The sequence below is a fragment of the Salarias fasciatus genome, chromosome 16 (assembly GCF_902148845.1).
Source record: "Salarias fasciatus chromosome 16, fSalaFa1.1, whole genome shotgun sequence".
NCBI classification, from domain to species: Eukaryota; Metazoa; Chordata; class Actinopteri; order Blenniiformes; family Blenniidae; genus Salarias; species Salarias fasciatus.
The window spans coordinates 26,883,690-26,907,400 of NC_043760.1; the positions used below are offsets into that span (position 1 = coordinate 26,883,690).

A 23,711-nucleotide genomic window follows, 5' to 3' on the forward strand; every position below is an offset into this window, starting at 1 on the left:
CAAGTTAAAAGGTGGCTGATGCAGTGAGGAAGTGCTTTAATTGTACTACATACCAGCATAGGATGCGACGATCACCTCTGTTCTTAACTGAAACTGTGACTCGAGTCAAAGTTGCCCCTTTGTCCATCATCCTTCAATATTATTGTCATGGTGTTGTGAGTTCATGTTAAGCATGTTTACACATTTCACTATTGCTCTCTGCAATGATTTCCTTTCATCAATATTATTATTTCAGGGTGTTTTTCTGCATCACCCATTACTCTATTCAACATCTTCTCTGACTTTCCTGTATGTGAGCATGTTGTGCCTCCTCACCATATTGTTGTTATGAATATTTGATTAGTATTTTATTGTTCTACTTGTTACATCATTTATTTATATTTTAATTTAATTATGAATCAGTGGTGCTGAACACTCACCGTGCACATGCCACACATGGACATGTAGTCATTGCACTAAACGTGCACCATTTTGTGACTTCATTTTCCTTCAGTCCTGTTCCTGTTGACTCGTAACTGATATTTAGGTTTCTGAACTTGCCTCATATGAGATACCAATGCTAACACTAACCTCTCTCTCTCTCTCTCTCTCGCTCTCTCTCTCTCTCTCTCTCTCTCTCTCTCTCTCTCTCTCTCTCTCTCTCTCTCTCTCTCTCTCTCTCCCTCTCTGTTTTATGTTGTCCCTACCTCCTCTCTTTTGAAAGGGAGTTTTTCCGTCTTACAGTCTTTTATGCTTCATTGTTCATGTGGAATGTTGGGTTTTGATCTGTAAAGGTGTCTAGAAATGACTGTGTTGTACTTGGCACTAACTGAAGCTGAACTGAATTGAATGGCGACTTATGTTGTAAATGTTACAAGAGCGTGGTGTTAAATAAAGATAACATTTATGCTAATTCCTCAAGAAATAAATATGATGCTCTTTTTTTTTTTTTGCTCTTATTGTTTTTAAAAAAACAATATTGTTTTAAAACCGATACAATTGTTGCCAAGTCCTCAGTCAGGAAAATTCTCGACGACATCATCTAATTTGCATAGTTTCTTATTTTCACATCTCGATCAAACCAGGTGATGACATCATTTAAATCCGATACATTGTTGCCAACTCATCAGCCATGAATGTTCAAAACTTTCTACAATTTCCTAAAGAAAGAAGGAACTGTACTGGTGCAAAGTGCTTCATGTGACACGACAGAAGCACAGTCATAGAGAACCATGGAAATGGTTTCCTTTTTTTTTTTTTCCTTTTTTTTCTTTTTTTTTAATCATAAATTTGTTATTGAGAAAACCACACAAAAGCCTACATCAAACATTATCACCTCCACTGGTGTGTGAATGTGTGTGTGAATGGGTGAATGTGAAAATGCAACGTAAAGCGCTTTGGGCTCTGTCAGTGCAGTGTAGAAACGTGATATAAGTGTAGTCCATTACCATTTACCATTTCTGGAATTTTTAAAATCACATATTCTGACTCACCCTCCGCCTCCCTCTCGCTACCCCATCAACCAACCCCCACCATCAACCAACTGCAGTACAATTAAATGTCTGTTGAAATGACTTCTTCCAATATTTTCATGCCCACTGAAGGAACCACATTTTGTTTCAGTGGTTGATCATAAAAAAGACACAATCCTTTTGCGAGCGTCTAGTAACAACTTAGAAAGGCAGTGATCCTTCAGCTCCTATCTCCAAGGAACTCCAAAGGATTTACATGCAGAACTTATTCTGAAGTAGAAAAATAAATAGTGCTTCTCAATGTTTTATTTTGATAACAGATCCTGAAAGCAACAAACTGATGGTCCCCTGTGAAAATCCTGCATGCCTTCATGCCTTTGCTATTCCACTCATTGTTTATAAATGGTTTTCCCCCTTAAAGAAAATTACTGTTATCGTCAAAGAAATAATCCCAATGTTTATATCCTCAACTTACATCATTATCTCTACCAAGCATTTTGAATTAAGCACATTCATTTCATATTTTACAGTATAAATATCATCAAAGTGAAACAATAACAATTAGTCAAGTCCTAACCATCATGTTCAAAATGTTTTCAAGTCTGACATTTTCATCATTTATAGAAAACACTGATGGGTTCCAACTTTAAGTAATGATGGACATCAGTTTAGACTGAAGACAGCTGTGGAGCTCTCAGTGGCCGTTCGGGTCAGAGAGGACAGGTGTCTTTCAGTTCTCATCTGAGATGCTGTTCACCCAGCTGAGCTCACATAAACTTACATCTCCATATAACTTGTGATTGTTCCTGCTGACAGCACAGGCTTGAAGATGTCAAGATCATTTCTGTCAAAAAAGATTAAAAAAGATTTTTGGTCTGTGCATAGTTGAAGGTAGTAAAACAGTGAAATAAACTTGAGCAAAGTGTTGACGGCTTCGTGCTGAAACCGCAAAGATCCTCTAACCTCTTCCCTTGGCAGACCACGATAAAGAACTCTCACCAGGGTCCTGCTGTCGTTCACATCATCGGTTCTCATCCCAGTGAGGATGTGAGTGAACTTAGTGAGACACAAACAATATTTTTCAGATCTGCAATATTATATGTCTCGGTTATGAAACTTGAAATATGCATTTTAAACTTTTTTGTGATAAAGACATTTAAAGAAATTAACTTTGCATCCCTCTGTGTGGTGTGTGGTGTGTGGTGATGTGGTGTAGCTGGTGTGTGTGTGTGTGTGTGTTTGTGTGTGTGTGAGTGTGTGTGTGTGTGAGTGTGTGTGTGTGTGTGTGTGTGTGTGGTGTGTGTGGTGTGTGTGTGTGTGTGTGTGTGTGTGTGTGTGTACTTGTACAGCTATATGTTGTGAGGACCTTTTGTGAGGACAATATAGTGCTGATGCTGACAGAGACAAGGCAAACCAACTCGGGAGGTTAATTGAAGAGTTTGAAATCAGATATGACTCCCTCAAGTCATGTGATCATTTCTTAGTATTTGATCCCTCAACATGGCCTCAGGAAATGCAAGACCTCCACCGTTTTGGTAACACAACGGTCTGCAGCATTCTTCAGAAATATTAGGTCATCGTGCAACTTGACAGAGGGAATGGATGCACTTAATACAGGCAGGAAAACGCCTGAGAGCCTCCTCTGTGCATGACTTAGTTCGAATAGTAAATCCAAGTAACCCTGACATGTACACCAGCATCAACAAGGAAGTCAAACTGTCTCTACACTGCCTTTAAGCAGGACAGCTTGTGAGAGGGGATTCTCACACCTCAATATAATAAAAAACAAGTACAGATCTCGTCTGTCACGTGCTCGCCTCTCAGCCCTGATGCACATTCGCCTGTCAAAAAAGACCACAGAGACATTTGACCCAAAGCCAGCTGTTGACCTGTGGATGGAGGCAGCTAATCAGAGGCTCATCCAGAGACAGGGAGATGCATCTGCAGCATCTTCATCATCTACCATGCAGGAGTCTGAAGCAGAGGACACTGAGGAGGACAGTGAGGAAGACTGCACGTATTAAGACCACAGGGTGAGTACCAAACGCTATCTCCTGGTACTCTCCTGAGTAACTCACTAAAAAATGTATGTGCACCCCTGCTTATACAACTGGAATTTATGGCTCTTTGAAGGGAGGAGCCGTTCATAAGACTGGCTCCTTGATGAAGGTCACGTGATCTCCGTTAGAGACATCAGCCTCATTAGTGCAGAGTCATTCCATTATTTTCTGACATTTGGCACTGTGACTGTCTGCTATGAGTTTTCAGCTAGTGGTTTAATTTGTTTGATGAACCAGATTTAAAAGAGATATTTTTCTGACACATATTACACGGTGATTTACCTTCACATCGAGACGAGCCAGCTGAGGTGGCTCGGGCACCTGTTTAGGATGCCTCCTGGATACCTTCCTGGACACACTGGAAAGACTGTCTCTCGGTTGGGCTGGGAGCACATCCTGGCTGGAGGAGGTGTCTGGGGACAGTGGAGTCTGGGCATCTCTGTTCAGATTGCTGACTCCACAACCTGATCCTGGATAAGCGGTTGAAAATGGATGGATGGGTGGATGGACTGAGACTCAGTCACAATGCACGATTAGTTCTAAATTAGTTTTATTTTTCTTCTGTGAAAATCACATATTTTCTTTTCAAAATATGCCATCTTTTGTAAATGGATGTTAGGAGGTGTGCTCTGCCTCTGAGTGTGGTTGGGACTGGCAGCCTCGCTTCCGTCAGTCTGCCCCACGGCAGCTGTGGCTACAGTAGTAGCTTACCACCACCCAGTATGGTGTGAAAGGGTCAATGTGATATTGCAGTGTGAAGCGCTTTGGGCTCTGTCAAGCAGGGTAAAAAGCACTATACAAGTGTAGTCCATTTACTATTTACCATTTTACGCTCTGCCCTGGGCGCTGGACCTTAGCTGTCTTGGCCCGGTGCCTGGTGCCTGGTGCATGGTGCCTGGGGGCTTGTGCCCGGTGCCTGGTGCCTGGGGGCTTGGGCCTGGTGCCTGGTGCCCACCCTCCCTCTCCTGCAGTCCCCTCCAGGCTGGGAGTGGTCTTCCTTGCACCCTTCCTTGCCGCCCCCCTGCCCCCTCACTACAGTGTGACACCACCGCCCCCCGGCCCACAGAAGGTAATAACACTCAGCACTAGGGCATTAACAGAAACGTCGATTGAGACAAGTTGCAGGCTGAAGTTGGTTTCTGATTGGTGCCTATTTGCGGTTCTGAAGTATAACTTCCATTTATTTCACGTTAAAACTGTTGTCGAACCAATGTTCTGTGAACCATACAAGCAAGACCAATATTGAATTACAATTTTGGCAGCCATTGGTTTTTGATTGTTTTGGTATTTATTTCATTAATACAACGCACTTTTTTTTTTTCTTTTTTTTTCAAAAAATGATGCAAACACGCACGGTGTGCGTCTTGGCTGCCGCTGCTTTAAATGTAAAAGAAAACTTAAGGTGTTAGCCTTTGTTTTGTTCGGGTTAAAATGTACATGGCAACGTTGCAGTGAACTTTAATGCAAGTTGCTCATTGCCGGACAGCTGTGTGTCCGTGGTGCTCCTGCCTGTCCATGTGATGACGTCATCACGACTTCTCAACTCGAACTCGACTTTATTGACGGATAAGTCGACTTGAAAAAAACTGAAGTCGTTAATGCCCTACTCAGCACACTGCATTGTTGGTCCTTACAGAGGACCCCCGAGCTCCCCTGGAGCTTGCGTTTAAAGTCATTGTCTTATCAGAAGATAGCGAAAATATCATTTTTAAAAGGCCTTGCTTCAATTCTGTGCCAACACAGACTATTAAACAATGTTAGATCTTAACACTCCTGTAAATGCATGGTCAAAGGGCATGGTGCATGACTGTGAGCTACTGACTGTCTTTTGCTCTGCAACAGGAAACATAAAAATCACCCACAAGTGTTGAAACTGTTATAAGGCATGACCTTTTCACTATATGACAGTTACAGAGGAAAGGTCAAATGGTAGACTTAACTATATATACGATACCATGAAGACTGAACATGTTGTCTTCAGAAAGAGTTCACTAGTTGAATAATGACAAATATGCTGTGAGTTACATTAAGTGAATATAAATGCAACAATAAAATGCAGCAAAACACTTGGACCAGTATTTTATTTTTCTTGCAACTGATCAGATTGACCCAACAGTGTTAAAAAGTTGTGGTTCAACTTGTGAGATTCTATCAATAGAAAAAGTGTTTGATCTTTGACAGTTTCTAGGAATTTATGACATAATTAGATGATATTTATTGATCGACATACCTTCAGCAGACACACACACACACACACACACACACACACACACACACACACACACACACACACACACACACACACACACACACACACACACACACACACAAGCTCGTGTTGTTACACTTAGTGTTTGAAGTTCATTCCAAAAAAAAAGCCCTGAAGGAACTGAGCTTAACGAGTGAAACAGACACAAACCTGACGGCAACGCCACAATAAAACAATGGATTCAGGCCAAGCTGACAGAAATAATTAAACAAAATAAGCTTCCTTCTTTTCTTCTGTTCAAATAACCCCAGTTTTTTTTCAAGGATTAATCATTAACAAAGGAGTCATTTTCAGTAACTTGTACAAACTCACAAAGCAGCATGAGAGTCCAAAACTGAAATTTTAAACAAACGAGAGATTATATTAAATTACTGAAAGGAACCTAAATAAAACAGATGAGGTAAAAATCCAATCCATTATTTAGAGTTGCTTTCATACAGTCATGATAATGCCATGGCTTCATCACTTGTCCTTCCTGTGACGACTTTTCTTTCAGCACATATTTGGAAACTGAATCTTGAAATATCCATTATAATTTATCTCTGTTTCTTTATTTGAAAGACTCTCCAGCTCAGATGTGATCGTAGATTGAATTATGTCTTTCAAAGTATTGACTCCACCGATTGTTGTTCGTCCTTTGACCTGTGTGTGTTTGTGGTCGAGTCAGGTCTGCCTGCAAAGAGAAAATAAAAACAGAGATCCAACGTTCGGTTTAAGACAGAAGAATAACGAACTGAAATGATAGAAACTCTTTAAAACATGTTATTTTTTACCACTTCTGCTGACTGTGGTTGACTCTGGTCTCGCACTGGATCCTGATTGGTGGTTCTCGTCTTACATTTTCTACAAAGATGAAGTGAAGAACATCATCGACAAGACAGTTGAAGACTCATCTCGTTCATGTATTAGATGAGACCCAGCCGTTAAACTTTGAAACATAATGTAGATGTATTGCAGTTTGTTTGTTGGAAATAGTCAAGTGTTCACAGTTTGGGGTAAACTGACTTTTGAATTAAAGATCATCTTAAACTTTCTCTCACCTGTAGAGGCAGACAGTTAATATTAAGCAGCAGAAAGGAAATCCTACGGTGACTATAATCAGAAATTTCCATGAATCTGCATCAAAACAGAAGAGAATTAGATCTCGGCAGCATGCAGATAATATTTTATCTTCTGTGGAGTTACTGAGTCATCCAGAAGGTTTACCTACCTTCCTCAGTCACAGTTACATTCCATTCAATACTATACAAGCCACGCTGCCAGGATACAGAGCATAGATAAAGTCCTTCATCTTCAGCCTGAGCATTCAGAATACTGAGCCTGGTAAAAGAGTCCTGATGTATGATTTGTCTTGGAGAGGAGAGGTTATAAAAAGTCTCATTCTTATGGATGGAAAAAATCAAAACTTTGTCTTTCATCCAGGAGAATTGTTTTCTATTTGTTGTTGATAAATTGCAGTCGAGCTCTACTGGTTCTCCTCTGAACACCTCCACCGTCCTGCTCTGCTGAACTGAAAGATCCCCTAAAGAAAACATCCAGTCAGCACTAAAGACAATCTGAACTTGAATTGAATTTGTTATCAGTAATGTAAACCTTGCCGTACCTCCAAAGACACGATGCATCCCCAGCAGCTGGAAGAAGAGCAGAGCTGCTTGGTTTGAACTGAACATTGTGTCGTTCAGACAGAGAGTGAGAAGAGTCTCATCAGCCCAGAATGCATCTGCAGAGGAGGCTCCACACGAGGAAGTGGTTAGTTGCTGTTTTACTCAGCTCAGAGCTGAGTGGACGCCTTTTGAGGAAGAAAACATGAAATCATGTGCATGAACAACACAGAATATTATACATGTATAACTCTGTGTCATTGATCCGTCACTGATTTCAACATATGAAAAAGAAAATGTAGCTGATAAACACAGTAAACCACAGGAAGACCACTTCTTCATGTCAATTCATGAACCTCCTCCAGAGATTAATAAAGTATTTTGATTCCAAGAACATTTAATCCACATGCTGTGAATTCAGATTCAAACTCTTCTGAAAATCTCCATGGCTGCTTCTTATGCTGCATCCTTGATGACGTGTTGAAGAAAGCAGATTAAGACTGAGACACAGAGCTTAAATGTTAATGCAAAATTTGTAAATGTATGTTTTATGTAACTGGTTTTAAACAATAAGAAAATTCAAAATGTGACCATATATGATCAGTTCTCTGACACATGGCTAAACTGTGAGAAGGTATTTATATCATTTAAAGAAGGTTTCTGATTGGTTACATGGTCACTCTGTCATGACAGATGACTTTTGTCATCATTGATAACATCAGCAGCATGTTCTAACTCTACATGTCAAAAAGCTGCTTCCCTTTATGAAAAGTGTGACCCTGATATCAGGTCTTTATGTCTTTCTTTCTGCAGCAGATTGGAAACTGACTCACCAGCACCACCTGCTGTCTCGGTCTGTCTCACCTCATGCTCCAGTTGTCCCACTGACCACTGTGTCTCATCTCCTCCCTCCTCCCTGTGTATTTATTCTGTCTCTCTTGTCTGCCTTGTGTCGGTTTGCCTGATCAGTTTTGAACTCTGATCTGTATCGACGACTCTGGTTCTGATCAGTCCTTTGAACTTTGAAAGTTTAAAGGTGCAGACCGCAGCAGACCAAGCCAGACGCTCGCGCGTTTTCAGCGACTACTTTTTTAATGACCAATAAAGTACCTTACCTTACCTTACCTTACCTTACCTTACCTTTCTAAATTGCAAGCATAGAAGAAGAAGTTCCGCTGTTTATATTCTGCTGTCAGTGGCCGAGCTGTGGACAGTCACAAAAGTGATTGGCTACTGTTTTAAAGCTTTGAATTCGGTGTCCTGCTGAAAGGGCGCAAGCGTCTGGCTTGGTCTGCCGCGGCTTCCGTAGTTCAGACATGCACTGGGAAAGTACGAGAGAGCACTGTTTAGGCTCTTAAAATTTACTAAATGACCTCGTTAAGAATTAATTATGGACGTTACCCACTCTCGACACTTGGATTACAGCGGACGAGCAGTATGAAGGAAAATGGGCACGTTTTGTGGACTTTATGGACCGTTTTTTCTTTCGGGCTCTGTCGGTCCCTGTTTGTTGACAACGAAAATCCCCCCAGAATCTCCAGCTGCATTTGAAACATCAAAAAAGTGCTCCAGAGTGTTTCTCAGCATGAGGGTGAGGAGAAAATGAGGCCAAATCGTTTTTTGGGTGGAGTATTCCTTTAAGGAGTTTGCACGTTTTATGTGAAACAGCGCCCCCTGCAGGCCTTGGGCGTAACGCAGCTTAGTGAAAAACTCGTCCCTGTGGCTCACGTGCATGGAAGAGGGGAACTCCTTCCTCGCTCGTTTAGTAGCGCTCAAGTAAAACTTAAGTTTCTTTTCCCTGGTGGAGTCTGTGCTGGAGCTGTGGCAGTGCTGGAAGCCAGTCTTCTCTTACTTTCTGGAAGCTCCTGCTCAGTTGTTGCTCACTAAGCATCTGGCGGAGTAATGGCGGACAAAACGAAGCCTAACCAGCCAACCAGTGCATTACGTCATTCCTCTCAAATTCTCCCCAAAAAAATGCTTGTGCCGGACCGGGACTGCAACTTTCAAGTGACAATTTAGCACTGTTAGAGGTACTTGTGATGAATATGTCAGGGCTCATTGTACACATCATTAAAAATGTGTAACATATTTATGGTGGAAAATAAGTATTTTTAAGGTTGTAAAACTCCTTAATGCACCTTTAAATAAAACCTGCTGTGACTCTGAATCAGCTCCCGTCTGCTTCTGGGTTCACCTGCGTTCTCTGAAGGATAATGTTTAGAAAAAATAAATAAACTGTTTAGTCCACACCTTTTCTGTGCAAACACTGTTCTTGGAGGAGGTGGATGCCTTCAGAGCAGTTTTGCTCTCACACTATTCAACAAACGAGTGTGAGTTTAGATTAATTGTTGAGAATATGTTCAGTTTGATTCCAGCTTGCAAGCTTTTCCATGTGTGGTTTGAATGTTCTTTAGTTTCCTTTGCATGATCGTCCAAACAAAGCATTTACCTCAGCCAGGTCACCGTCAGAAGACAAAGTGTCATTTTTAACTGGTGTTTCTTCAACTATGTGCCAAACCCAGTCAGACAGTGACTCCTCGGTAAATGCTTGGTTAAAGAGCACAGATCCCCCCACATCTCTTCAGCTCAGAGTATTCTTAAAAAAACAGATTGTTTTTTTGTTCATATCAGCAGAACCTGGTTTCAGCTCTGATCAGAAACTCATTGTGCCTCCAAACATATTTTCAGGCATCTATAGAGAGGGTAAACAAACCGAGGATCGAATGAACAGTTTATGATCCTTTATTTTACCAGGAGGGTTAACTGAGAGCTTAATATCTGTTTCCACAGAGAATGGTCGGGTGAGGCCAGAGTGCTAACCGCTGTAAATTATATCATAATTTAGTGTTACTGTTGTCAACAATAATTTTACCAACAAAAGTTCTGATTCATGTCTAAACTTTGTGTGTACTTTGTAATACTACAGTTGTTTTGATATTTTTGCTTTTGTGTAGTTTATGGATGATTTCCAGTTTCATCAATGAAACTTGTGTTTGCGTGTCTGGTTTCCTTCACTCCTTCCTGCACATTTCAGCTGGAATAAAGCAGTCCTCAAGACGTGTTTAATGTGGGAGTCGAAGGATGAGTCCTGGTCAAAATAACTCCCAGGTTCCTCACAGAGGTTCTGGAGGTCAAAGTCAAACCATCCAGTGTTTTTATGTTTAGATAATTCACCTCTCAGATGTTTTATCAAATACTGTTACTGCCACCAGAGGGCAGTGTTGCTTTGTGGACCTCTGTGATTGTAACGGAATGAGATACAGGAAGTTTTATAGGAAGTCTGGTTGATCTTCCAGCCATGCTTTAGGTATAAATTCATCAGACAAACATCACATGGTGTGAGAAACAGTACTATGGAGCCTCACTGACATGTAGTAATTCATATTTTGATTGATAATTCCTTTTTGGTCAATAACCACAACACACACCACTGTGTCAAAGCATCTGACAGTGAGAGGATCAGAGTATGAATATCTTTACAGAAATGATGGACAGAGGGAAATGGCAGTGGAGGGTTCATACAGAATACAAAGATTCTCATGCAGTTTGGAAGTGTTTTAATTATACTCCATACCAGCAGGAGGAGCTATGATCACCTCTGTTCTTATAATAATTCACTTGAACTGTGACTTTCAGGGAAAGTTACACTTTGTCCTTCATCCTCATGGAGCTGTGAGTTCATGTTGAGCATGTTTATTCTTTTCACTGTGTTTCTGGTGATTTAATTTTTTATTTCAGGGCGTTTCCTGCATCACCCATTCTTACCACCCTCATCTTCTCTGACTTTCCTGTATGTGTGCATGTTATTATAATATGAATATTGACTGTTGGTTCATTAGTATTTCACTGCTTGTTCTAATTGGTACATTTATTGTTCTTTTAATGTTGTTATGAATCAGTCATGCTGAACACCATGCACATGTCACACATGGACATAAAGCCATGGCAGGTTCAATCTCTAAATGTTGTGCACCATTTTGTGATCAATTAATACAGTTTCAACTTCATTTTTCTTCCTGGTTTTCTGTCTCCATTCCACAGTAAATGTTTAGGACTTTAGTGGCTGAATTTGCTTCATGTGAGCTGAATGCTGACAGGCGGGCCACAACAGAGAAAGAAGAATTGAATGATGGATTCTTACTGAACTATCAGATAAAAAAAACTAACTCAGCAATATTTAAATGTTTCATTATAACCTGAGACACATGGATAATGGTGGGGTTTCTGGACATTCAACAGGAGTAAAGACTTGACAAGAAGGAGGTCATCAGAGAGAAGGAGCACAGAGAAACTCAAAGGTAAAGACACAGGACACATCAGGTGAGAGGAGAGAAAGAACTCTGAAAGACACAATATAGGCCTGAAACATGGAAGCAGACGTGAGAACAAAGACATGAATATAATTTATGAAATGAGTAGAAGAGAATTATGGTTTTTATACAATACAACATAAGCATCTTCATCATTCAACAAGAATATGAACTGGAAGCACAAACAAGGATCAGAAGTGGAGGAAACATAAGAGAGACTCAGAAAATGAGACAAAAATATATTTGTTTTTTTTTCAACATCTTGTTCTATAAAGTTGTTAATGAAACTTCTGAGCAGCTTTAGTGGTGTAACAACAGAAACAATATTTTTGCAATGTCAAATATTGCATTTATTTCAAAATTTACAGTAGAAATACAAAGAAATGTCTTCATAGTGAAACAGTAATAATAACTCAAGTCCTAAACATCATGTTCAAAATGCTTTCAATTTTGAGATTTATATCATTTATATAAAACACTGATGGGTTTTGAAAACACACACACACACACACACACACACACACACACACACACACACACACACACACTCTCTCACACACACACACACACACACACACACACACACACACACACACACACACACACACACACACACACACACACACACACATTATTACTTTTCAAATATGTCCAAATATCTTCTTTTTGCTGAACTCTGATCCAACAGGTTTTGTGGCTGTCGCAGTGAAAACAATAATATTGTTTATTTTTGTATAATATCCACTGTAATTCAAGTCAATGTTTTTTGTTGCAATAGTGCCCCTGTGTGGTTGAAAAGATTATTGTTTGCATGGATTGTGTTTAGCTGATTGGTTGAGGGTGAGAGAGCGGAAGCAGGAAGCAGGAACGCAGCAGCCTCGATTCAGCGGAGAAGTTGTTTGCAAAAGAGAGCAGAAAATAAGGAAATGCAAAAGGAAACATGGACGATCAGCAAACCTAACAGCTCCCACACATTTGAACAGAAGGCGCACACGGTATGACTTTTATTTCTGGAAATGTGGATGTTTATTTGAGTTTGACATTTTATTGATGAATATTTTTTTTTGTGTCTGTTACTTTTCAGTTTTTCACGTTGCTTCTTGCCCAGCTAAAGAGAAATAAAACGCTGGCAAATTCATCAGTTGAAGCGTGGCCTATTTCTGTGCAAATAAATAACCTGGGAGCGGTTATAGTGAAAAACGTGTCCCCTGCCGTTATCAACGAGGAAACATCGCTGCACCGGCGTGAGAGGGGCCAGCCAGCGAAAGAGCGACGAGTGAGCAGCGTGGCTTCAGCTTGACCATGCTCCAAGGGAAAGAGGTCTACGTGGAGTCCATCACCAGCCTCCATGGTTCTGCAGCAGCTGGACATCCAGACTTCAACAGCTTGACCATGCTTCAAGGGAACGAGACCTTCGTAGAGTTCATCACCAGCCTCCATGGTTCTGCAGTGGCTGGATATCCAAACCTCAAACAGTTTTTCCAGTGGAATTAAAGACTAAAGCTTCACTTCAGCACAATGCAAGTCTACAGTAAGCCCAAGCTTCACAAGGATACCAGGTCAGACTGTGTCTATAGACTCTAAAAAAAAAAAAAAAAAACTCAAATACAAAGAAGAAGAGATAAAGAAAAAGAGTTCAAAGGAGTTAAGAGAGTTAAAATTGTTTACAAAGTGTTTTTGTTTATTTTTGCTGTGACACTGGTATTGTTTGATATTTTAATATTGGGTTAACTTTGAAATATTTGAAGTCTATTGTGCAACACTGAGATGGAAGATACTTCAGAAACACGTCTGTTAGAAGAAGTAATTGAAGCATTAGAAAAAGAGAAGGCTTCATTAGAGGTTAAACTAATGGATGATCTTGAAGACAAAGAAAAACAAGAGGTTGAAATACGCCTAGGTGAGATCCATGCAGATCTTGAAATTCAAAGAATAGGCCAACGTCCAATCCAAACTTTACCTGGAGTTGAAACAGAAGTGAGGCGCTCAGACAGAGAAAGAAACCTAACTGAGAAAATGTTGGAACTGAAAAGAGATGACATAATGAGCAAAGAGAGAAGTTTTATGTCAACCTACTTGCACTTTAAAGCTGAGGTTCAACTCACAAGGTCGAAACTGAAAGGAGAATGCTCTAAACTTGAGTTAGGTGACATGATTCAAAGGGTTGAAAAATGCGAGTCAGATTTAAAGCAAAACTATGTATCTTTACGTGCACTGACCGCACCATCCCAAGACATAAGGAGAAAAATGGACAGTGGCAGTTCGGTTTGTACTGATATCATAAAGCTTCTGAAAAGGCGTTATGCAGATTCTGACAAGGAATTTAATGCACAAGCTGCAAAGGAATCAGTCTTTCAATTACTGCAAAGAGAGGATGCGAAGTCAATTTATGGCTCAACTGTGTCAAGACAGAGAAGTCAACACAGAAGTCTAAGTGAGCACGAAAGCCAATTTTCTGCAAAAAGGGCTGAAGCAGCAGCACGTTTAGCTTCAAAACGAGCAGAAATAAACAGAGAAATGGAAATCTCAAAGCAAAGACAGGAGATTCTTGCTCAGCAAGAGAAGCTGAAAATGTTGGAGAACCAAAGAGATCTTGAGGCAATAGAGGCAGAGTACAATGTATATGCTGAAGAAGAATCAAAGATGAATGCTGAAAGAACTGCAAGTGAAATAAAGGTCACTTCAAGTCAGCTTCCAAAACAGCAGCAGAACAATGTCTCACGCCCAGAAGTTCTTTGTAAGCCAGCGCCAGCTTTACCTGAGATTAAAGGTGAAAAGATTTTCCAAAGGGTGTATGTCCCACAAACTTGTGACAGGAATCCAATGCCAAAAGACACTGAAGTAGCATTAGTCCAAGCGTTAAAGGACTCGTTGACAATGACAAGACTGCCAGCTCCTGAACCATTTACATTTAGTGGGGATCCGCTGAAATTCATTGAGTGGAGCACTTGTTTCAAAGCTTTAATAGAGACTAGCTGTGTTGATCCAGCTCACAGATTGTTCTACCTGAAAAAGTACATAAGTGGGGAAGCACTTACTGTATTAGAAGGAACATTTTATAGAAGCGATGAGGAAGCTTACACCCAGGCTTGGGAGGCTTTGAATAAATGTTATGGCCATCCATTTGTTGTCCAGAGAGCGTTTAGAGGAAAACTAAGCAGTTGGCCAAAGATTGGGTCAAAGGAGTCTCTGAAACTGCGAGAGTTTAGTGATTTCCTCATTTCATGCAAAAACGCCATGCCTCATGTACAAGGTCTCAGGGTATTAGATGATTGTGAAGAAAATCAAAAAATACTCCTCAAGCTACCAGACTGGGCAACAACACGTTGGAACAGATATGTGACTAAAACACTGGATGAAGGAAAAGAGTATCCAAGTTTTGCGGAATTTGCTGACTTTGTGGCTGAAGAAGCACGCATAGCATGCAACCCAGTCTCGTCCTTGTTTGCACTGCGAACATGTGACAAACTAGACAAGGAGCAAAAGCGTCCTAAGGCGAGTGTCTTAACTACTACGATAAAAGGAATCAAGAATACGAAGGCAGCAAGCACAGCTCAAGAAATCAAATCTCCCCCTTCCACAACTCAGAACAAAAGACAAATTGAGTGCATTTGTTGCAAGCAAAGCCACTTTATTTACAAATGTGTAAAATTTGCTGAAATGTCTCTGGAGGAAAAGAAGAAGTTTGTTTCTGAGAATAATATGTGCTACAGTTGTCTGAGAGTTGGCCACATTTCAAAAAACTGTCGGCAAAAGGCTACTTGTAATGTGTGCAGGAAAAACCATCCTACTCCACTTCATGAGGACCGTCCACAAGTGGACAAACTTGAAACGCCACCACAAGAAGATGCTTCTGCAGTGTCGAACAATGTGAGAATAGACAATAGTGACCGTACTTCAATGATTGTGCCGGTATGGTTATCTTGTGCAGAAGGTAATGGGCTTGAGATCTTAGTTTACGCGCTGCTAGATACTCAAAGCAGCAACACGTTCATAGACCAAGACATTTGTGAAAGGATTCAAGCGCTCACAGAGTCAGTTAAGCTGAAACTGACAACAATGACAGACAGGGGTTCAATTGTTCAGAGTCAAAGAGTGAATGGGCTGAAAGTAAGAGGCTACTATTCACAAGAGTACATTGAGTTACCTCCCACATACACTCGTGAATACATCCCCCTTGAACAAAGCAGTATTCCCACTCGAGAAACAACAAAAGGATGGGCACATCTTCAAGGTATTGCACGAGAAATGCCAGAGTTGCTTGATTGTCCTGCAGCACTTCTTATTGGCTACGATTGTGCAAGAGCTCTGAAACCAAGAGAAGTAATACCAGGCAACGACTACGATCCTTATGCAATCAAAACAGACTTAGGTTGGAGTATTGTCGGATCTATCAAGCCTTTGACAAGTTCAATGGATGTAACCGGAGCGTGCCATCGTATCACTGTTAAAGAGCTGCCATCCATCACTCCCTCTTCTGTGATCAAAGTGTTGGAAACAGATTTTCGGGACACAAATCCCAAAGATGGAAACATATCACAAGAGGACATTCAATTTTTGCAGCTCCTCAATGAAAACGTACACATCAATGAAGAAGGTCATTTGGAAATGCCTTTACCTTTCAGAGAGCGTCCCCAGCTTCCAAACAACAAACAGCTCGCAATCACACGGCTCAAGCACTTGAAAGCAAAAATGGAAAGGAATCAGAAGTACAAAGAGGATTATGTGAAATTTATGAATCGTGTATTTGAAGATGGTGATGCAGAGGAAGCAGTCGGCATATCTGCAGATGATGTCACATGGTATATACCTCACCATGGGGTATACCATCCCAGAAAGCCAGAGAAAGTGAGAGTTGTGTTTGACTGCTCAGCGAAATTTCAGGACACATCTTTAAATGACCATCTCCTCACAGGCCCAGACTTAATCAATACGCTCATAGGGGTACTCTGCAGATTTAGAGAACACCAAGTTGCCATTACATGCGATGTAGAGAAAATGTTCCACCGCTTTCATGTCTCTCCAGAAGACAGAGACTTCTTAAGGTTTTTATGGTGGCAGGATGGAAACACCAGTACAGAGCCAAAAGAGTATCGCATGCGTGTTCATATTTTCGAAGCAGCATCCTCGCCTGGTTGTGCGAACTATGGCATGAAGTATCTTGCAAGTGAACATGAAAAGGATTATCCGTTGGCGGCAAGCTTCATTCACAGAAACTTTTATGTGGATGACGGATTAATCAGTGTTGATACAATCGAAACAGCAAAACAGCTGGTCCGTCAAGCACAAGAGATCTGTGCAAAAGGAAAATTGCGCTTACACAAATTTGTGTGCAACAAAAGAGAAGTTTTGGAGGTAATCCCAGAATCAGAGCATGCCATCAATGACAAAGATGTCAATCTGAACTACTCTGACATTCCTATGCAAAGTGTGCTGGGAGTCAAATGGAATGTGGAAACAGATTCACTCTCGTTCAATGTTGTTCTCAAAGGAAAGCCAGCCACTCGGCGAGGAATCCTGGCAACAGTAGCGAGTGTGTATGATCCACTAGGATTTCTTTCTCCATACATTCTAACTGGGAAGCAAGTACTACAGGAAATGTGCAAACGCGGCATAGGATGGGATGACCCTATTCCTCCTGCTCTGGAAAAGCAATGGAAAATATGGCTTAATGATCTGGAAAACTTGCCAAAGATTCAAATACAGAGATGCTTCATTCCTGAGGACATGGATACAGTGCAAAGGATTGAGTTACATCATTTCTCGGATGCAAGCAGCAGTGGCTATGGACAATGCTCATACATCAGGATTGTAGCAGAAAACAAGGTGCATTGTGCTCTCGTTATGGGAAAAGCCAGAGTGGCTCCCACCAGAGTTGTCACTATACCACGTCTCGAACTGACCGCAGCGGCAGTTTCAGCGGGAGTAAGTAACTTCCTCAGAACAGAGCTTGAGCTAAAGATTGACGAGGAGTTCTTCTGGACTGATTCTCAAGTGGTGCTCGGGTACATTAAAAATGAAGCAAAGCGCTTTCACGTCTTTGTCGCAAACCGTGTACAGAAAATTAGAGACTTCACAGATCCAAAGCAATGGTTCTACATAGAGACGGATCAGAATCCAGCAGACCACGCTTCTAGAGGTCTCAAGGTGGCAGAGCTCATGGACTCTAGTTGGTTAACTGGACCTAGATTTCTCTGGGACAGAGAACTTGTAACCAAGCCACACTCCCCAGCTCTTTTCTTGGGAGACCCTGAAGTAAAGGTTCTTGAAACTAATGCTCAAGAGAAAGACAATTTTCTTGAGAGATTCTCGAGATTTTCTGATTGGAACCTGGCACTTAATGTTGTTGCAAGGATAAAGAGACTTAACAAAAGAGACAAATCAGAGCTCATTACTGTTGAAGAAAGACAAGAGGCTTCTCTAGCGCTTATTCGGCTAGCACAGAGAAGAACTTTTGAACAAGAGTTGGATCGAGTGAGACAAAAGGGAAACAAATTGCCAAGAACTCACAAGTTGCATCAACTTGATCCTTTCATTGATAATGATGTACTCAGAGTCGGAGGCAGGTTGAGAAAATCCTCAGCATCATTTGAGCTTAGACATCCTGCTATTCTTCCTAAGGAAGATATTGTCACAAAACTGATTGTTGATTATTATCACAAGAAAACACAACACCAAGGACGAGGTCAAACCCTAAATGCACTTAGAGCCAATGGCTATTGGATTGTAGGTGCCAGTAAAGTAGTGGCCAGTTACATCAAAGATTGTGTAGTATGCAGAAAGATGCGAGGGTCAACAGAAGAACAGCGTATGGCTGACTTACCAGCTGATAGAGTAGAGCTCTCCCCTCCTTTCTCTTTCACAGGATTAGATTGTTTTGGTCCTTTTATCACAAAACAAGGTCGAAAGGAGTGTAAACGTTATGGTCTTCTATTTACATGTTTAAGCTCCAGAGCTATTCACATTGAGATGTTAGAAGATCTTTCTACTGATGCGTTTATAAATGGATTGAGATGTTTTATAGCGATCAGAGGAGCAGTGAGACAGATTCGATCCGATCAAGGCACAAATTTTGTCGGAGCTCGTAATGAGTTTGAGAAAGGTCTCAAAGATCTTGACAAGGACAGGATTGCTACCTATCTAGCTAAAAACCAATGTGACTTTCAAATGAATGTTCCCGAAGCAAGTCACCGAGGCGGTGTCTGGGAACGCCAAATCAGGACTGTCAGGAATGTTTTGAGTTCAGTCTTGGCACAAGCCATAGGAAGACTTGATGACACCTCTCTAAGAACTTTCTTTTATGAGGCTATGTCAATTGTAAACAGTCGCCCACTTACCACTAATACTATTAGTGATCCAAAAAGTGCGGAACCTTTGACGCCCAATCATTTACTTACAATGAAAGAGTCAGTCCCTCTTCCACCTCCAGGCAATTTTGTCGGTGAAGATTTGTACAGTCGAAAGAGATGGAGAAAAGTACAGTATCTTGCAGAACAGTTTTGGCACAGATGGCGCAAGGAGTACTTAACCAGTATAAGTTTAAGACAACAGTGGCACACATCCAAACGAAATGTACAAGTCGGAGATGTAGTGATCATTAAAGAAGAGAACATTCCCAGAAATGAATGGAAATTGGCAAAGGTAATTGAAGCCAATAAAGACGATGATGGTTTGGTACGAAAAGTCAAGATTCAAGTTGGACAAAGAGATTTAGGAAGTAAAGGTGAACGTCTGAAACAGTTGTCCTATCTTGAACGACCAGTACAGAAACTAGTGGTACTAGTACAAAATGAGTCAATTAAGATTTGAAAGGTTAAGAATGGTTTATTTTCTTTTAGGTTGGAAAATTACCATGTTTTATTTTGTTGTAATATAAACCTGTTGTAATTTTGGTGGCAGTGTGGCTGTCGCAGTGAAAACAATAATATTGTTTATTTTTGTATAATATCCACTGTAATTCAAGTCAATGTTTTTTGTTGCAATAGTGCCCCTGTGTGGTTGAAAAGATTATTGTTTGCATGGATTGTGTTTAGCTGATTGGTTGAGGGTGAGAGAGCGGAAGCAGGAAGCAGGAACGCAGCAGCCTCGATTCAGCGGAGAAGTTGTTTGCAAAAGAGAGCAGAAAATAAGGAAATGCAAAAGGAAACATGGACGATCAGCAAACCTAACAGCTCCCACACATTTGAACAGAAGGCGCACACGGTATGACTTTTATTTCTGGAAATGTGGATGTTTATTTGAGTTTGACATTTTATTGATGAATATTTTTTTTTGTGTCTGTTACTTTTCAGTTTTTCACGTTGCTTCTTGCCCAGCTAAAGAGAAATAAAACGCTGGCAAATTCATCAGTTGAAGCGTGGCCTATTTCTGTGCAAATAAATAACCTGGGAGCGGTTATAGGTTTCTTCTTTCTTTCAGTTCTCGTCTGAGATGCTGTTTGCTCAGCTGACCTCACAGAGACTTACATTTATATATAACTTGTGATTGTTCCTGCTGACAGCACCGGTTTGAAGACGTCAAGATCATCTGTAGGAAAAAAAAAACAACAGCAAGAACAACTTAGGTTTGCACAGTCAAAGATAGATTAACATTGAAATATATTTGGACAAAGTGTTGATGACTTCACGGAAAAAGTAACCACAACGTTCCTCTAACCTCATCCCTTTGCAGACTATGATAAAAAACTGTAGCGAGGGTCCTGTTGTCGTTCACATCGTCGGTTCTCATCCTGGAGAGGAAGTCAGTGAACTTAGTGAGACACAAACAATATTTTTCAGATCAGCAATATTATATGTTCAAGTTATGAAACTTGAAATATGCATTTTAAATGTTTGTGATAAATAAATTCCAAGTGTGTGTGTGTGTGTGTGTGTGTGTGTGTGTGTGTGTGTGTGTGTGTGTGTGTGTGTGTGTGTGTGTGTGTGTGTGTGTGTGTGTGTGTGTGGATATGTCTATGTTTAATGTGTCTTGGATATCATAAGTCATATGATGTCTTGAAAATAACCATCTTCAGATGTTACTGACTGCCGTGGTAAACAAATATTAAATAAATTACTGAAATAATTAAGTTAAATACTTTAGTTTTAGAAGACTGAAAATTGTTTATTGTTTAACATGTGTTAACAGACAGACAGACCATATTACATGAGTGCATGTTGTGTAATTCAGTGTTTATTTGAAGAATCTGTACATAACGGGGCTTTCAGACTCATTTTAGCTGAGGTGCCAAAACAGTCCATTAGGCAAGACGAGTAAAATGTTCTAAAATAAACATGAGAGTTTTTCTTTGGAAAACAAAAAACAAAAATCTCAGTGATCAAACCTTCTTATTTGACATTCATGACGTACTCATCAAAGTGGAAGACGGGTTAACTGAGTGTGGTGTTCATTAACATCTGAATATCCAGATTATTGAACGTCTTCCTCCAACTGACTGAATTTAATGAATGAGTGAATCAGACTTGAATTAGAGATCATCCTAAACTTTCTCTCACCTGTAGATGCAGACAGTTAACATCATGCAGCAGAGAGGAAATCCTGCTGTGAGTATAATCAGAAATTCCCATGAATCTGCATCAAAACAAAAAAAAAAAATCAAATTTAGACAGTATGTAGATTTTGTCTGCTGTGGAGTTACTGAGTCATCGAGAAGGTTTACCTACCTTCCTCAGGTTTCTCAGTCACAGTTACATTCCATTCAATTTCATTTACGCCACTTATCCTGGTTACAGAGCATGAATAAAGTCCTTCATCTTCAGCCTGAGCATCCAGAATACTGAGCCTGGTAAAAGAGTCCTGATGTATGATTTGTCTTGGAGAGGGAAGCTTATAAAGAGTCTCATTACTAAAGATGGAAAAAATCAGAACTTTGTCTTTCATCCAGGTGAATTGTGGTGTATTTCTTGTTGATATATTACAGTTGAGCTCTACTGGTTCTCCTCTGAACACCTCCACCGTCCTCCTCTGCTGAACTGAAACATCCGCTGAAGAAAACATCCAGTCAGCACTAAAGACAATCTGAACTTGAATTGAATTTGTTATCAGTAATGTAAACCTCGCCGTACCTCCAAAGACACGATGCATCCCCAGCAGCTGGAAGAAGAGCAGAGCTGCTTGGTTTGAACTGAACATTGTGTCGTTCAGACAGAGAGTGAGAAGAGTCTCATCAGCCCTGAATGCATCTGCAGAGGAGGCTCCACACGAGGAAGTGGTTAGTCGCTGTTTTACTCAGCTCAGAGCACAACGGACGCCTTTTGAGGAATAAAATATTAAACCATGTGTCAGCACTGTGAAAAACAAGAATTGTACATGTACAACTCGATGTAAAAAAGAAAATGTAGCTGATAAACACAGTAAACCACAGGAAGACCACTTCTTCATATTCTTCAATTCAAGAATCTCCTCCACAGATTAATAAAGTATTTTGATTCCAAAAACATTGAGTCCACATGCTGTGAATTCAGATTCAAACTCCTCAGAAAATCTCCATGGCTGCTTCTTATGTTGCATCCTTGATGACGTGTTGAAGAAAGCAGGTTAAGACACAGAGATCACACATGAGTAATATTGAATTAGTTTAATTTTTCTTTTCTAAAAATCACATATTTTCAATTCAGAATATGCTACTTTTTGTAAATGGATGTTTTCTGTAGCTGATATGAACTTCTGTTAGTTTTAAATATGAAAAATTCAAATGTGACCATATATGGTCACTCGTCTCACACTTGACTGAACTTAAGGTATTTATTTCCTTTAATGAAGGCTTCTGATTGGTTCCGTGGTCACCCTGTCATGACAGATGACATTTTTCTTATCACTGATAACATCAGCAGCATGTTCTAACTGCATGTCAAAAAGCTTCTTCCCTTTATGAAAAATGTGAACCTATCAGGTCTTTCTGACCTTCTTTCTACCGCAGATTAGAAACTGACTGATAAAGATGAACAGGGCTGCTGCAACTCATTTAGGGGTCCTAAGTATGACTATTTTGTGGGACCAAGCAGGAACCCGGTGTCAGTTTGATTATTTAACGTCACTGTTACTGTTGTTCTGGCTCTGAGAAGACTAACAAGTCCCATGAACTCATATTAATTACACCAAGAATAAGAAAAAGCTAATAACTATTGTAAACCCAAAAAACATTCTGTAGTATTCCGGTGTTATTTCCTGGATAAATCGTAAAATAAGCTTATTTACTGGTCACTACTGAAATCAGTTTCAGAATTGCGAATAAAAATACAGTTTCATCATTCTGTATTTCATTCTTTATGAAGAAAAAATGACTTAAATGTATCATGCAATTATTAAAAAGATATTTGAATGAAAGGGGGCAGAAAGAAGTAAAAAGAAACATATGATGTCCACCCCTCATCAAAACAAATCAATAACATTTTCGGTCTTGTTGAGCAGTTCATGTCAAAGCACAAGACAATTTACTAAATATTTTACAATGTTTTCTGTTCCACAGCAGTGTCATATTTTAGCAGTAATGAAGCTTTTACACTTTTCTTGAAAATATAAATAGAACTTTTGGGTTGTTCCACAAGTTGACTCCCTGGAATGTGATTCATCTTTCTCTTTATCTTTCGTTATAACAGAAACAAGTCACTGTTATTAAGAGAATCTTTGACCTTTCTTACAAGCATTTTTCAGACCCTTTGTCTTCAGTGGGTTGTTGACAGTCATTTTCTCTCCATGAGGACAAATTTTACAATTTTGGTCACATAAATTGATGAATGTTGTCATGAACGTATTATAGACACTATTTAAAATATTTTTTCTTATTTTTTGTTATTTTATCCACAGTAGTATTTGCATTTTTATCTTTATTCAACTAAAACTTGAAATATTAAATGTGTGGAGACTTTCCTGTGGTTTCATACGCACTGAAACACAGGAAGCTGCTGGCAGTTTGGGCCCCAAGTAGAAAAATCCACCCCCCACCCCCAAACCCCACCCCTGAGGCCCTACATGCAGTGCATGATGTGTGTGGTGGAAGATAAATGTCATGAGTGCTCAAA

At 40.2% G+C, this 23,711-nt stretch overlaps 4 protein-coding genes across 5 annotated transcripts; 2 read left to right on the forward strand and 2 right to left on the reverse strand.

Moving 5' to 3' along the window:
* Positions 1-5,586: 5,586 nt before the first annotated feature.
* Positions 5,587-7,457, reverse strand: LOC115402947 (vascular endothelial growth factor receptor 3-like). Its single transcript, XM_030111647.1, has 5 exons — positions 7,384-7,457; positions 6,991-7,302; positions 6,821-6,896; positions 6,554-6,623; positions 5,587-6,453 (listed from the first exon to the last, which is right to left on the reverse strand). Exons 1-5 carry the CDS (start codon positions 7,448-7,450, stop codon positions 6,352-6,354), a joined length of 627 nt encoding a protein of 208 aa, XP_029967507.1. The 5' UTR covers positions 7,451-7,457; the 3' UTR covers positions 5,587-6,351.
* Positions 7,458-12,414: 4,957 nt separating this feature from the next.
* Positions 12,415-16,543, forward strand: LOC115402712 (uncharacterized). The gene is made up of 3 exons (XM_030111235.1): positions 12,415-12,686; positions 12,776-14,778; positions 16,445-16,543. Exons 2-3 carry the CDS (start codon positions 13,459-13,461, stop codon positions 16,541-16,543), a joined length of 1,419 nt encoding a protein of 472 aa, XP_029967095.1. The 5' UTR covers positions 12,415-12,686; positions 12,776-13,458.
* A 1,491-nt stretch (positions 16,544-18,034) lies between these two features.
* On the forward strand, positions 18,035-21,875 carry LOC115402944 (uncharacterized). 2 transcript variants are annotated; one of them, XM_030111642.1, is made up of 2 exons: positions 18,035-19,893; positions 21,611-21,875. In XM_030111642.1, exon 1 carries the CDS (start codon positions 18,475-18,477, stop codon positions 19,498-19,500), a length of 1,026 nt encoding a protein of 341 aa, XP_029967502.1. In that variant the 5' UTR covers positions 18,035-18,474; the 3' UTR covers positions 19,501-19,893; positions 21,611-21,875. The 2 variants fall into 2 exon arrangements, with proteins under 2 accessions (XP_029967502.1, XP_029967500.1); XM_030111640.1 differs by lacking the exon at positions 21,611-21,875 and adding an exon at positions 19,983-20,092.
* On the reverse strand, positions 20,117-21,856 carry LOC115402948 (vascular endothelial growth factor receptor 2-like). Its single transcript, XM_030111648.1, has 5 exons — positions 21,756-21,856; positions 21,354-21,674; positions 21,186-21,261; positions 20,347-20,419; positions 20,117-20,217 (listed from the first exon to the last, which is right to left on the reverse strand). Exons 1-5 carry the CDS (start codon positions 21,820-21,822, stop codon positions 20,143-20,145), a joined length of 612 nt encoding a protein of 203 aa, XP_029967508.1. The 5' UTR covers positions 21,823-21,856; the 3' UTR covers positions 20,117-20,142.
* Positions 21,876-23,711: the final 1,836 nt, after the last annotated feature.